This window comes from Pyrus communis, chromosome 11 (genome assembly GCF_041283825.1).
Source record: "Pyrus communis isolate YQ-2024b chromosome 11, ASM4128382v1, whole genome shotgun sequence".
In the NCBI taxonomy this organism is placed as follows: domain Eukaryota; kingdom Viridiplantae; phylum Streptophyta; class Magnoliopsida; order Rosales; family Rosaceae; genus Pyrus; species Pyrus communis.
In genome coordinates, this window is record NC_142575.1 from 303,181 (window position 1) to 314,784 (window position 11,604).

The window sequence follows — 11,604 nt, forward strand, 5'->3', positions numbered from 1 at the left end:
CGGAATTAAAAGTAATTAAGATGGTCTCACCTCCTCTTATACTAACAAAGAAAGGCCTTTTTTTCAGCAACCACAAAGTGGATTCCTGCCACCCCATTTTAGTCTGGTCGACCGTCTAGACAGCCTCAACGTTTTACCCTCTAGAGTAGGGGTAAGAGTCCAAGATGAAGATATAGAAATTGTCCATGTTAAAAAGATATATAGTCATACATAATGTAGAAGTACCATTTAACAGAAGTTATGCTTCCACCTAATTAATACAATAATATTCAACTTTCATATCCAATCTGTTTTCAAATCTGAATGCGTTCAAGAAGCAGTCTCTGCACTTGACTAGAATTTCTATTGTTCCATTGTCTCTTCTTCTTTCCTGATTTCTTCTAAAACACCCCATGTAATCTGCAAAACAATGCACCAACGGGAGCTCCAGCGCTCCTGTCCCGGCACTCTCATGTTTAACTTTCTGGAACTACGTACAAATTGTGCGTATAAAAGTGATAAAATACTCAATTTAACTGAAAAATCATATGGCACTTGAAACAGACAGATAAATAAATGTGTGCGCATTCTTGTGCATGTTAGAGAGAGTGAAAGAGAGAGGTTACCATGACATTAGGTGCATAATTGACAAGAAGAGAAGGAAACCCAGTAAAGAAAGCAAGGGGTCCTCTTGATTTTAGAATTTTAAGGGCGGAATCAAGGGAGCGAACATTTCAAACATGTTCTTACCAGTAAGAACAAGAACACTTGTAAATATTTAGCTCAAATAATGAACTTATTCTTACCAGTAAGAACACTAGTAAAATTGCAGCTCTACTAATTAACGTGTTCTTATTGGTAAGAACACGTTCATGTATGACTTGCATCATGCTTTGTACTAATTTCTAAAAAAATAAGTTTAAGCCCCGGGGTCTACTCTTTCTTAGATCTTTTTTTTTTTTTTCTAATTATTCCAAAATAATAGGTAAAGTGTTAGAAAAAAATGCATGACATAACAAGCCTCGCGGGTTGTCGTCAAAGTGCAGGGCATGACATGTCATGACAAGACATGACTAGTCGCTAACCCTCCCAACGTGACACAACATAACAAGCCTCGCGAATTGTCGACAGAATGCATGGCGTGTCATGACATGCATTTTGCCAACATTCACAACGCTTGTAATAGCGAGGCCAACAACGATATTTTGGCGTGCCACGCTACGAGGGTTGGTCATGCCATGCATTTTCCTAACACTTTTACATGTTGACCCTCGCATCGTGGCACGCCAAAACATCGTTGTTGGCATATGACATGTCACATGTCTTAACAAGCCATGACTTGTCTTAACATGCTAACCCTCCCACCATGGCACGCCATAACAAGCCTCCCAAACTGTTGACAGAATGCATGGCATGTCATGACATGCATTTTGCCGACAATTCATGACGCTTGTCATGTCGAGGCCAACAATGATGTTTTGGCGTGCCATGATGCGAGAGTGGCGTGTCATGCAATGCATTTTTCTAACACTTTGACACGCTAACCGTCACATCGTGGCACACCAAAACATTGTTGTTGGTATGCGATGACATGTCATGGCATGCATTTGCCGATGTTTTGCGCGCTTGACATGCGATGGAATGTTATGGGATTAGGATGTTGTGACATGAATCGCCGACATCTAAATTATTTTGAAATAGTAGGCAAAATGTTGGTGTACCATGATGCCAGTGTTAGCGTAGCCATGACTTGCCTTGACACGCTAACACTCACATCGTGGCATGTCATGACAAGCCTCGCGAATTGTGGACAAAATGCATGGCATGTCATGACATGCATTCTGTCGACAATTCGCGATGCTTGTCATGTCGAGGCTAACAACGATGTTTTGGTGTGCCACAATGTGAATGCTAGAGTGTCATACCATGCATTTGTCTAACACTTTGGCACGTTAACCCTCGCATTCTGGCACGCCAAAACATCGCTATTAGCTCCGACACTAGCCTCGTTTCTAAATTATTTTGAAATAGTAGGCAAAGTGTTGGCAAAATGCATGTAAAAAAAGAATCTAGGAAATAGTAGTTCCCGAGCCTTAAATTAGCTTTTTGGAAATTACTACAACATAGTAGGCAATTATATATGAAGGGTTCTTGCATTTTTTTTAACATTTTGCCTACTATTTCGGAATAAGTTAGATGTCTAAAATGCATGTCACGGCATCCTAATCCCATGGATCTCGGTTCCATTTTCATAGTATACAAAGTTGTCATGTTAAAGCTTTAACACTAAAATCAATCAACATCTTTTCCGGAATCCGTATGCATCCTCATTTGATATGCAACGTGACGTATGAAGAAAGAGAGAAGCACAAAGCGGATATACACCTCTTTACACCAAAGTCTATCTCTCCAAGGCAAGGGATCCAAGATGTAGATAAGAGTCCAAGATGAAGATATAAAAATTGTCCATGTTCAAAAGATATATATAGCCATACATATATAATTTAGAAGTACCATTTAACAGAAGTTATGCTTCCACCTAATTAATACAATAATATTCAAAATCCAAACTGTTTTCAAATCTGAATGCGCTCATGAAGCAGTGTCTGCAGATACAATATGGCAAACCAACTTCAGATCTCATCAATTTTAGGAACTTGACTAGAATAGCTATCCTCCTATTGACTTTTCTCGTTTCCTGATTTCTTCTAAAACAGCCCATGTTACCTGCAAAACAATGCACCAACATCACGCAATCAACCAATTACACAAGGCCAACGGAAGCTCCAGCGCTCCTGTCCCGGCACTCTCATGTTTAACTTTCTGGAACTACGCACATATTGTGCGTAAAAATTTGTAAAATACTCAATTTGAAGTGAAAAAAAATCATACTGCACTCGGGATAGATGGATAGATAAATGTGTGCGCATTATTAATTGTGCATGTTTGAGAGAGAGGTTACCATGACATTAGGTGCATAACTGACAAAAGAAGAAGGAATCCCAGTGCAGAATGCAAGGGGTCCTCTTGATTTTAGAATTTTAAGTGCGGAATCCAGGGAGCTAACATTTCGAAACGCTGATTCGCATGCCACAGCACACAAACCTGATATAGCACTAGCACCTGAGTTAATAATTAAAAGTTAAACACCGCCACTAATTCATTGATACAATAAAACTCGAAACTATTTAATATAATGTTCATCATCAGTTCGAAAAGTCAGTGTTACTGGATTACAACGAGTGTTCAGTTTTAAGATATAAGATGTGCATGATCGACCATATATATTCCAATATCTTTAATTTTTATTAAATTTTAGTTTTGAGAGAGAAAAAAAAGAATTAAGAATGTACCGAGTTGTGCGTCAGATTGGCTGAAACCACAGGATTCCTTGAGATAACGGAGACTTGGATTATAGGAGGCAAGCATACCGAAGTCTAAGCTGGTTCTTGACCTCACATAAGGACCCATTCCTTTTGTCCATATTTTTGGGTACCTAGCTAAACCTGCCAATGTCCAAGGCTTTGCAAAAAAGTTAGGTGATCCAATTTTAGCTCTACAGTAGCCTACATGCAAATACAATGGAACCCTAATACATGTTGCAATTGCTCCAGCAGCCAGCCCACAAGCAGCTTCCTGATGTAACATTGGTGGCATTCCATCGTTCGTAGAAATTGCTTTCCTTCTCAGAATCCTAAATAAAGTAATTAAACCAAACTCACTTTTGAGAGGAAAAAAGAAATTCAATCAAAATAGTCAGGTTAATTGGAGGCCTGCCAGGATACCAACTGGCTTTGACCAAGAGAAAATTAACCTCAGTTCTACTCAAATCTCTGTTGACACGCTTGATTGTTCTAGGGTGTTGAATCATTAAACTTTGAATTGGCTCATTGAGTATCAAAAGGGTTCATTTTGTACCCTAAACAATCAACCGTGTTAATAAATGAAATCAAACTTGAAGAAAATTGAGTACAAAATGAGGAGTTCTTGAGGAGTCATCGAGTCTTTACATATATTGTGTTTATATTGGTGGTATTGGTACAGGCAGGGCTAGTTCTAAAATTTAGTAGAATATATACTTACTCGAATAATCCAAGTAGTTGAGACGCAATGAAAGTATTAGCCAAAATCATACGAGGAATAATCTGCGAACAACAACCAATTTAAAGTTAATAATATTGAAGATAGACTGCAACTGATATCATAAATTAAATTAACATTTCAATATAAATTATTTATATGTAAGGAATATACAGTACACCTCGGACTCCGAAGCTCATTTTCAACCACATCAGACATTTTGTCACAGATCAGATCATCAGAGGCTTGTCAAAATTAGGGAGAAAAAAAAAAACCAAGCTTTTTCATAGATCGAAATGAGATAAATTAGGCAACTTATTTATTTGCTAGCTAGCTAAATAGTTCTCAAATAAATAAACAAAAAAAAAAAAAAAAACAGCTAGGGTTGGAAATTGGAACCTTGATGTTTTCTTTGGAAAACAAATGGAATGTGGGATTGTTTTGAAAGCGAGCGACAGTGTCTGGAGATGTAAAATAGAAGACAGTGGCCGAACTGGCAATAGCGACATAGCTTGTAAAAAACCCAGCAGCTCCACCGTACACAAATGGCTTCACCGACGGCCAGTAATGTTGCATCCACCGTGGATTTGAACCCGCAGGAGGAGGACTACTACCTGATTTACTCAAGGGTTTCATGCCCACATTCTCCTCTCTCTCTTCCATATCTCTCTCTCTCTCTCTCTCTCTCTCTCTCTCTCTCTCTCTCTCTCTTTTATATTCTCATTTTCATTTTCTTTAGAAACCATGAGTTTTCAAGGCCTTGTTTTACACTATGGAAGAAAGAAGGTCTCATCATGCAGCTTCATCTTACACTAACAAAGAAGGTCCTTTTTCCAACAACCAGAAAATGGATTCCCTGCCACCCCAATTTTAACTTGCCTACTCTCTAGAGAGTATTGGCATAAACCAATACTGTACCGAGTACCTACCACCAGTCATGCAACTGGCATCACGCAATGGACATATTGTCTTTTATTTATATTTCGATCCTTTCAAATTTGTGATTTGGTTCCACACCTACAACCTATAGAATTCAGTGGCAAATAGAAATTAGAATCCAGCATGCTCTAGAATTGGCTTGACTAACATGATAACAATCTTTATCAAGAAAAAAAAACCATGAAAAATTGCAAATGGCAAAAATAATTGGGCTGAGTTCCAAACCGGCCAAATGACACTGAATAAAATCACATTATAAGGGTTTTGTTTGATTCGGTTTCACTCATGGCCTTTTGGAAACCAACCAAATCGATATATATATATATATATATGAAGATGGAAAAATGTTAAAAAAATATGATATTACTGCCTATGATTTTATTTTGTGATGGAAAATGAAATTTATCTTTTCATTATCTTTTAGTTGACAAAGAAAGTTGTATTAATAAATAGTTTACATAGTTGACGATCAAATGGGTTTTGTCGTACATGTAGTTTCCAATATAACTAATGGTCCTTTATAATGATTGTGAAGAATTGGGATGGGATGGAGAACACACGTTCCTAATTATAACCCAACAGAGATCATTGATAACCTTATACGTTTAATGCAAGGTGACCCGGTGCTGCCAATGAGGCTCTGGTATAAAGGCTTTCGTGGAACAATAGCGCCTATCCCATCCAATATGTGGGAACCTTGTTTGAAACTTGAAATCAGTGGCCAACCTTATATTTTTTACATTCATATTTGGTTCGAATATCCAAAATACAAACATCATGAAGTAAATAAGATTCTAATCTTGGCAAAAATACAAGTTTTAACATATCTGCTTTGAAAAGAAATGTCATCAGACCAAAAGCTGGAGGCACAGGGGACGAGAGAGAAGAGGGGAATGAAAAATATAAAGGGAACTTTAACGAAAAACTCTCTGTACTGTTTACTTTAACGAAAAACCACATTTTTACACTAAAAAGTCAATCCTGGTACTATTCACATTACCCTTTATTTTGTTCTTATCATTAAAACTCAAAGTTTTCAAATCATTTTCATTAGTTTTCCTAAATAGAGAACTTTAACGAAAAGCTCATGGTACTGTTCACTTTAACGAAAGACTATAGAATTCAATCTTTATAAATAGTTTAGTCATACAATCATAACACAACAAAACCTGTTACCAAGTTGGTTTCAGTGAAACTTTTCAAGTGAACCCTCATGCATTCCAGGATTTCGGAGAATTTTGATAATTTTTATGATTTTTATAATTAAAATATTATAAAAATTAAATATATATTTCGATTCGGTTTGGTTTGATTTGATTTTTTTCCGGTTATATTTTTTTTCAACCTCAATCTGGTTTTTGGTCCAATTTTTTTCGGTTTTTGGTTTTTTTAACCCACCCCTATTAGGAATAACCAGTTGTTTGATTTTGTTCGTGGACGCAGAGAAATTGGAGTTGATGCCAAGCAAATCTATAGCTAGGTTTAAATACTAAAGGGCCCCTTTATTTTTTCGGAAACTCTTATTTATGCCAGAAAGCATGGGTAGGGTTTACTGCATTTTCGCTCCATAAAGGTATAATTTTTAAATTTAAACTCCATAGCATATCTTCGAATGAGGATACTCTTCGGATTCTCTTTGTGAGAATTCTAGAAATTCGTGAATCATATCTGTTCATCATACGTTTGGTTAGAAATCATTTTAAATTTTTTATGTAAAATTGAACACAAACAGTACCTGACAAAAATTGACTGCATGATATTCGATGAACATATATGATTTACGGATCTCCGAGATCCTTACAAAGAGAATCCGGAGAGAATTCAGGTTCCATATATTCCACTTCATACCTGTTTTGGCTTTTGTGAATTAGCTTTGTATTTATTTATTCTTTTGAGCCTTTTATTATCTGGTGGACATGGATAAAAAAAATTACCCGGTGGACAAGGTCTTCACCATTACATAATTTACATCTCGATTTTAAACTTTTCTCCATTTTCATAAGAATTTAGTGCAGATTATATATCAATTATCGAAAAATAAAGAAATTGAGTTTTATGATTATTATTGTGTTGTTTGCTTTTATGAAGGTTTTCTCAACATTCTTATGGCTTTATTCTATTTAAAAATTTAATCTTTATTTCAAGGATACGTTATCCGAGCGACAAAATTGTCGTTTTAGAGCTTTAACACTAAAATCAATCAACATCTTCTCCAGAGTCCGCATGCATCCTCATTTGATGTGCAACGTGACTTGTGAGAAGAGAGAAAAGCACAACCAAAGTCTCTCTCCAAGGCCCAATTGATTTAAGCTTAGAATTCATTCCAACAAACAGATTCGCTGGTCATTGATTTATGCAGATGCAACGACCGCCCTCGGTCAAAAACATATTTGTTTAAGGGTGTGCTATCCTTCTAATTTTCTACCGTAGATCAGATGAAATGAAGAAGATCAACGGACAGAAATTAACAAGGGATGTGTGGATAGCACACCCCTCTGTTTAACATGATCATGCAGTACAAGCAACACAAACTGTCAACCTGCAGAGCTTCAAACGCCAAACCCCTGCTTATAATGTGGTGTAAAAAATTTATTATTTCGCCTCGACATTCATTCCTTGTCCAATTGTTCCTAACGAGAAGATCCCTCTCGAGTACTCAACTTCAGAATCAATCACAAGGGGTGTAATCCTTCCTACCATTCCAGTCACACCCGAAAAATTACTAGTACAAATATCATAAATTCAAGTAAATCCTACTCCAACTCCGATATTAAAATTCTCAATAATCAGTTAGACTCTGTAGGCGTGATTTTGCAGAAACAGGACTGCAATAAAACTAGAAAACTTATTGTTTGAAGTTTAAACTCAACTCCAGCAGAAATATCCGTCCACGCAGATAAACTACAACCCAACTTTCTTTTCCAACTTCTGGATCTGGTTGATGAAAATCCATGTCATCTGCATAATTTAACGCCAAATAATCAGAATATGATCGAGAAATATGTTGGCACCTGAAAATAAATGGAACATCCCTTGAGGAAGGAAGAGAGCGAGAAGAGTACCATGACGTGGGGTGCAATTCTACCACAATATACCGGAAACCCAGTGTAAAATTTCAATGGTCCTCCTGCTTTCAGGGTTTTCATGGCACAATCAAAAGAGCCAGTGTATGGATACTTCCCCTGGGCATCAGGCTGCATTTTCTGAATTTGGGTTTTCACGTAGTCAAAGGGAAAACTGCAAGCAGCTGCGAAAAACCCTGAAACGGTACTGGCACCTACAAAGAAAAAGGAAGCAAATGTCAATTCACCGGCCATAAGCATAGGCCAAATATTAACCGCGGAATAGAGAGAATGGAATATATGAAATTAAGAGTTAACATTCCCCTTTTGTTGGTAGCCATAAGCATAGGGCAAAACTAGAAAGTTCAATAAACGCTTTCCACGAGGACAACGTAGGATGAAATACCATATAGATCATTAATAAAATGCTGGAGACTAATTAAGTGCGGAATCCAGGGAGCTAACATTTCGAAACGCTGATTCGCATGCCGCAGCACACAAACCTGATATAGCACTAGCACCTGAGTTAATAATTAAAAGTTAAACACCGCCACTAATTCATTGATACAATAAAACTCGAAACTATTTAATAAAATGTTCATCATCAGTTCGAAAAGTCAGTGTTACTGGATTACAACGAGTGTTCAGTTTTAAGATATAAGATGTGCATGATCGACCATATATATTCCAACATCCTTAATTTTTATTAAAGTATAGTTTTGAGAGAGAAAAAAAAGAATTAAGAATGTACCGAGTTGTGCGTCAGATTGGCTGAAACCACAGGATTCCTTGAGATAACGGAGACTTGGATTATAGGAGGCAAGCATACCGAAGTCTAAGCTGGTTCTTGACCTCACATAAGGACCCATTCCTTTTGTCCATATTTTTGGGTACCTAGCTAAACCTGCCAATGTCCAAGGCTTTGCAAAAAAGTTAGGTGATCCAATTTTAGCTCTACAGTAGCCTACATGCAAATACAATGGAACCCTAATACATGTTGCAATTGCTCCAGCAGCCAGCCCACAAGCAGCTTCCTGATGTAACATTGGTGGCATTCCATCGTTCGTAGAAATTGCTTTCCTTCTCAGAATCCTAAATAAAGTAATTAAACCAAACTCACTTTTGAGAGGAAAAAAGAAATTCAATCAAAATAGTCAGGTTAATTGGAGGCCTGCCAGGATACCAACTGGCTTTGACCAAGAGAAAATTAACCCCAGTTCTACTCAAATCTCTGTTGACACGCTTGATTGTTCTAGAGTGTTGAATCATTAAACTTTTAATTGGCTCATTGAGTATCAAAAGGGTTCATTTTGTACCCTAAACAATCAACCGTGTTAATAAATGAAATCAAACTTGAAGAAAATTGAGTACAAAATGAGGAGTTCTCGAGGAGTCATCGAGTCTTTACATATATTGTGTTTATGTTGGTGGTATTGGTACTGGCACGGCTAGTTCTAAAATTTAGTAGAATATATACTTACTCGAATAATCCAAGTAGTTGAGACGTAATCAAAGTATTAGCCAAAATCATACGAGGAATAATCTGCTAACAACAACCAATTTAAAGTTAATAATATTGAAGATAGACTGATATCATAAATTAAATTAACATTTCAATATAAATTATTTATATGTAAGGAATATACAGTACTGCTCGGACGCCGAAACTCATTTTCAACCACATCAGACATTTTGTCACAGATCAGATCATCAGAGCCTTGTCAAAATTAGGGAGAAAAAAAAAATACCAAGCTTTTTCATAAATCGAAATGAGATAATTAGGCAACTTATTTATTTGCTAGCTAGCTAAATAGTTCTCAAATAAATAAACAAAAATAAAAAACAGCTAGGGTTGGAAATTGGAACCTTGATGTTTTCTTTGGAAAACAAATGGAATGTGGGACTGTTTTGAAAGCGAGCGACAGTGTCTGGAGATGGAAAATAGAAGACGGTGGCCGAACTGGCAAAGGCGGTGAAGCATGTAAAAAACCCAGCAGCTCCACCGTACACAAATGGCTTCACCGACGGCCAGTGATGTTGCATCCACCGTGGATTTGAACCTGAAGGAGGAGGACTACTACCTGATTTACTCAAGGGTTTCATGCCCGCATTCTCCTCTCTCTCTTCCATCTCTCTCTCTCTCTCTCTCTCTCTCTCTCTCTCTTATATTCTCATTTTCATTTTCTTTAGAAACCATGAGTTTTCAAGGCCTTCTCTCTCTCTCTATCTCTTATATTCTCATTTTCTTTAGAAACCATGAGTTTTCAAGGCCTTGTTTTACACAATGGAAGAAGGAAGGTCTCATCATGCAGCTTCCTCTTACACTAACAAAGAAGGTCCTTTTTCCAACAACCAGAAAATGGATTCCCTGCCACCCCAATTTTAACTTGTCTACTCTCTAGAGAGTATTTGCATAAACCAATACTGTACCGAGTACCCACCATCAGTCATGCATCAGGCATCACGCGATGGACATATTGTCTTTTATTTATATTTCGATCCCTTCAAATTTGTGATTTGGTTCCACACCTACACCCTATGAATTCAGTGGCAAATAGAAATTAGAATCGAGCATGCTCTAGAATTGGCTTGACTAACAAGATAACAATCTTTATCAAGAAAAAAAAAACCATGAAAAATTGCAAATGACAAAAATAATTGGGCTGAGTTCCAAACCGGCCGAATGACACTGAATAAAATCACATTATAAGGGTTTTGTTTGATTCGGTTTCACTCATGGCCTTTTGGAAACCAACCAAATCGATATATATATATGAAGATGGAAAAATGTTAAAAAAAAATATGATATTACTGCCTATGATTTTATTTTGTGATGGAAAATGAAATTTATCTTTTCATTATCTTTTAGTTGACAAAGAAAGTTGTATTAATAAATAGTTTACATAGTTGACGATCAAATGGGTTTTGTCGTACATGTAGTTTCCAATATAACCAATGGTCCTTGGTAATGATTGTGAAGAATTGGGATGGGATGGAGAACACACGTTCCTAATTATAACCCAACAGAGATCATTGATAACCTTATACGTTTAATGCAAGGTGACCCGGTGCTGCCAATGAGACTCTGGTATAAAGGCTTTCGTGGAACAATAGAGCCTATCCCATCCAATATGTGGGAGCCTTGTTTGAAACTTGAAATCAGTGGCCAACCTTATGATACGCGGCAATATTTTTTACATTCATATTTGGTTCGAATTTCCAAAATACAAACATGATGAATAAATAAGATTCTAATCTTGGCAAAAATACAAGTTTTAACATATCTGCTTCGAAAAGAAATGTCATCAGACCAAACGCTGGAGGCGCAGGGGACGAGAGAGAAGAGGGGAATGAAAAATATAAAGGGAACTTTAACGAAAAACTCTCGGTACTGTTTACTTTAACGAAAAATCACATTTTTACACTAAAAAGTCAATCCTCGTACTATTCACTTTACCCTTTATTTTGTCCTTGTCGTTAAAACTCAAAATTTTCAAGTCATTTTCATTAATTTTCCTAAATAGGGAACTTTAACGAAAAGCTC

General features: G+C 36.8%; 2 protein-coding genes across 4 annotated transcripts; both read right to left on the reverse strand.

Moving 5' to 3' along the window:
• Positions 1 to 2,408: 2,408 nt before the first annotated feature.
• On the reverse strand, positions 2,409 to 4,864 carry LOC137741483 (mitochondrial dicarboxylate/tricarboxylate transporter DTC-like). 2 transcript variants are annotated; one of them, XM_068481189.2, is made up of 5 exons: positions 4,459 to 4,864; positions 4,063 to 4,124; positions 3,333 to 3,673; positions 2,942 to 3,102; positions 2,409 to 2,706 (listed from the first exon to the last, which is right to left on the reverse strand). In XM_068481189.2, exons 1-5 carry the CDS (start codon positions 4,720 to 4,722, stop codon positions 2,650 to 2,652), a joined length of 885 nt encoding a protein of 294 aa, XP_068337290.1. In that variant the 5' UTR covers positions 4,723 to 4,864; the 3' UTR covers positions 2,409 to 2,649. The 2 variants fall into 2 exon arrangements, with proteins under 2 accessions (XP_068337290.1, XP_088535362.1); XM_088679236.1 differs by having other exon boundaries at positions 2,409 to 2,701; positions 2,937 to 3,102.
• A 2,699-nt stretch (positions 4,865 to 7,563) lies between these two features.
• On the reverse strand, positions 7,564 to 10,299 carry LOC137741822 (mitochondrial dicarboxylate/tricarboxylate transporter DTC-like). 2 transcript variants are annotated; one of them, XR_015953310.1, is made up of 5 exons: positions 9,927 to 10,299; positions 9,542 to 9,603; positions 8,812 to 9,152; positions 8,061 to 8,581; positions 7,564 to 7,956 (listed from the first exon to the last, which is right to left on the reverse strand). XR_015953310.1 is itself a non-coding variant. In XM_068481536.2 (5 exons), exons 1-5 carry the CDS (start codon positions 10,188 to 10,190, stop codon positions 7,900 to 7,902), a joined length of 939 nt encoding a protein of 312 aa, XP_068337637.2. In that variant the 5' UTR covers positions 10,191 to 10,267; the 3' UTR covers positions 7,564 to 7,899. The 2 variants fall into 2 exon arrangements, 1 of the variants encoding a protein (XP_068337637.2); XM_068481536.2 differs by having other exon boundaries at positions 8,061 to 8,275; positions 9,927 to 10,267.
• Positions 10,300 to 11,604: the final 1,305 nt, after the last annotated feature.

What these genes read in the sequence shown, in the direction of transcription:
- LOC137741483 (XM_068481189.2), bottom strand. Translation starts at nt 4,722, where the DNA reads ATGGAAGAGAGAGAGGAGAATGTGGGCATGAAACCCTTGAGTAAATCA. An exon ending in CCAATCTGACGCACAACTCG is followed by an intron (nt 3,103 to 3,332) that starts GTACATTCTTAA and finishes TTATTAACTCAG; the next exon opens with GTGCTAGTGCTATATCAGGT. An exon ending in GTTATGCACCTAATGTCATG is followed by an intron (nt 2,707 to 2,941) that starts GTAACCTCTCTC and finishes ATTGTTTTGCAG; the next exon opens with GTAACATGGGCTGTTTTAGA.
- LOC137741822 (XM_068481536.2), bottom strand. Translation starts at nt 10,190, where the DNA reads ATGGAAGAGAGAGAGGAGAATGCGGGCATGAAACCCTTGAGTAAATCA. An exon ending in CAACTACTTGGATTATTCGA is followed by an intron (nt 9,153 to 9,541) that starts GTAAGTATATAT and finishes TACTTTATTTAG; the next exon opens with GATTCTGAGAAGGAAAGCAA. An exon ending in GAATTGCACCCCACGTCATG is followed by an intron (nt 7,957 to 8,060) that starts GTACTCTTCTCG and finishes TAAATTATGCAG; the next exon opens with ATGACATGGATTTTCATCAA.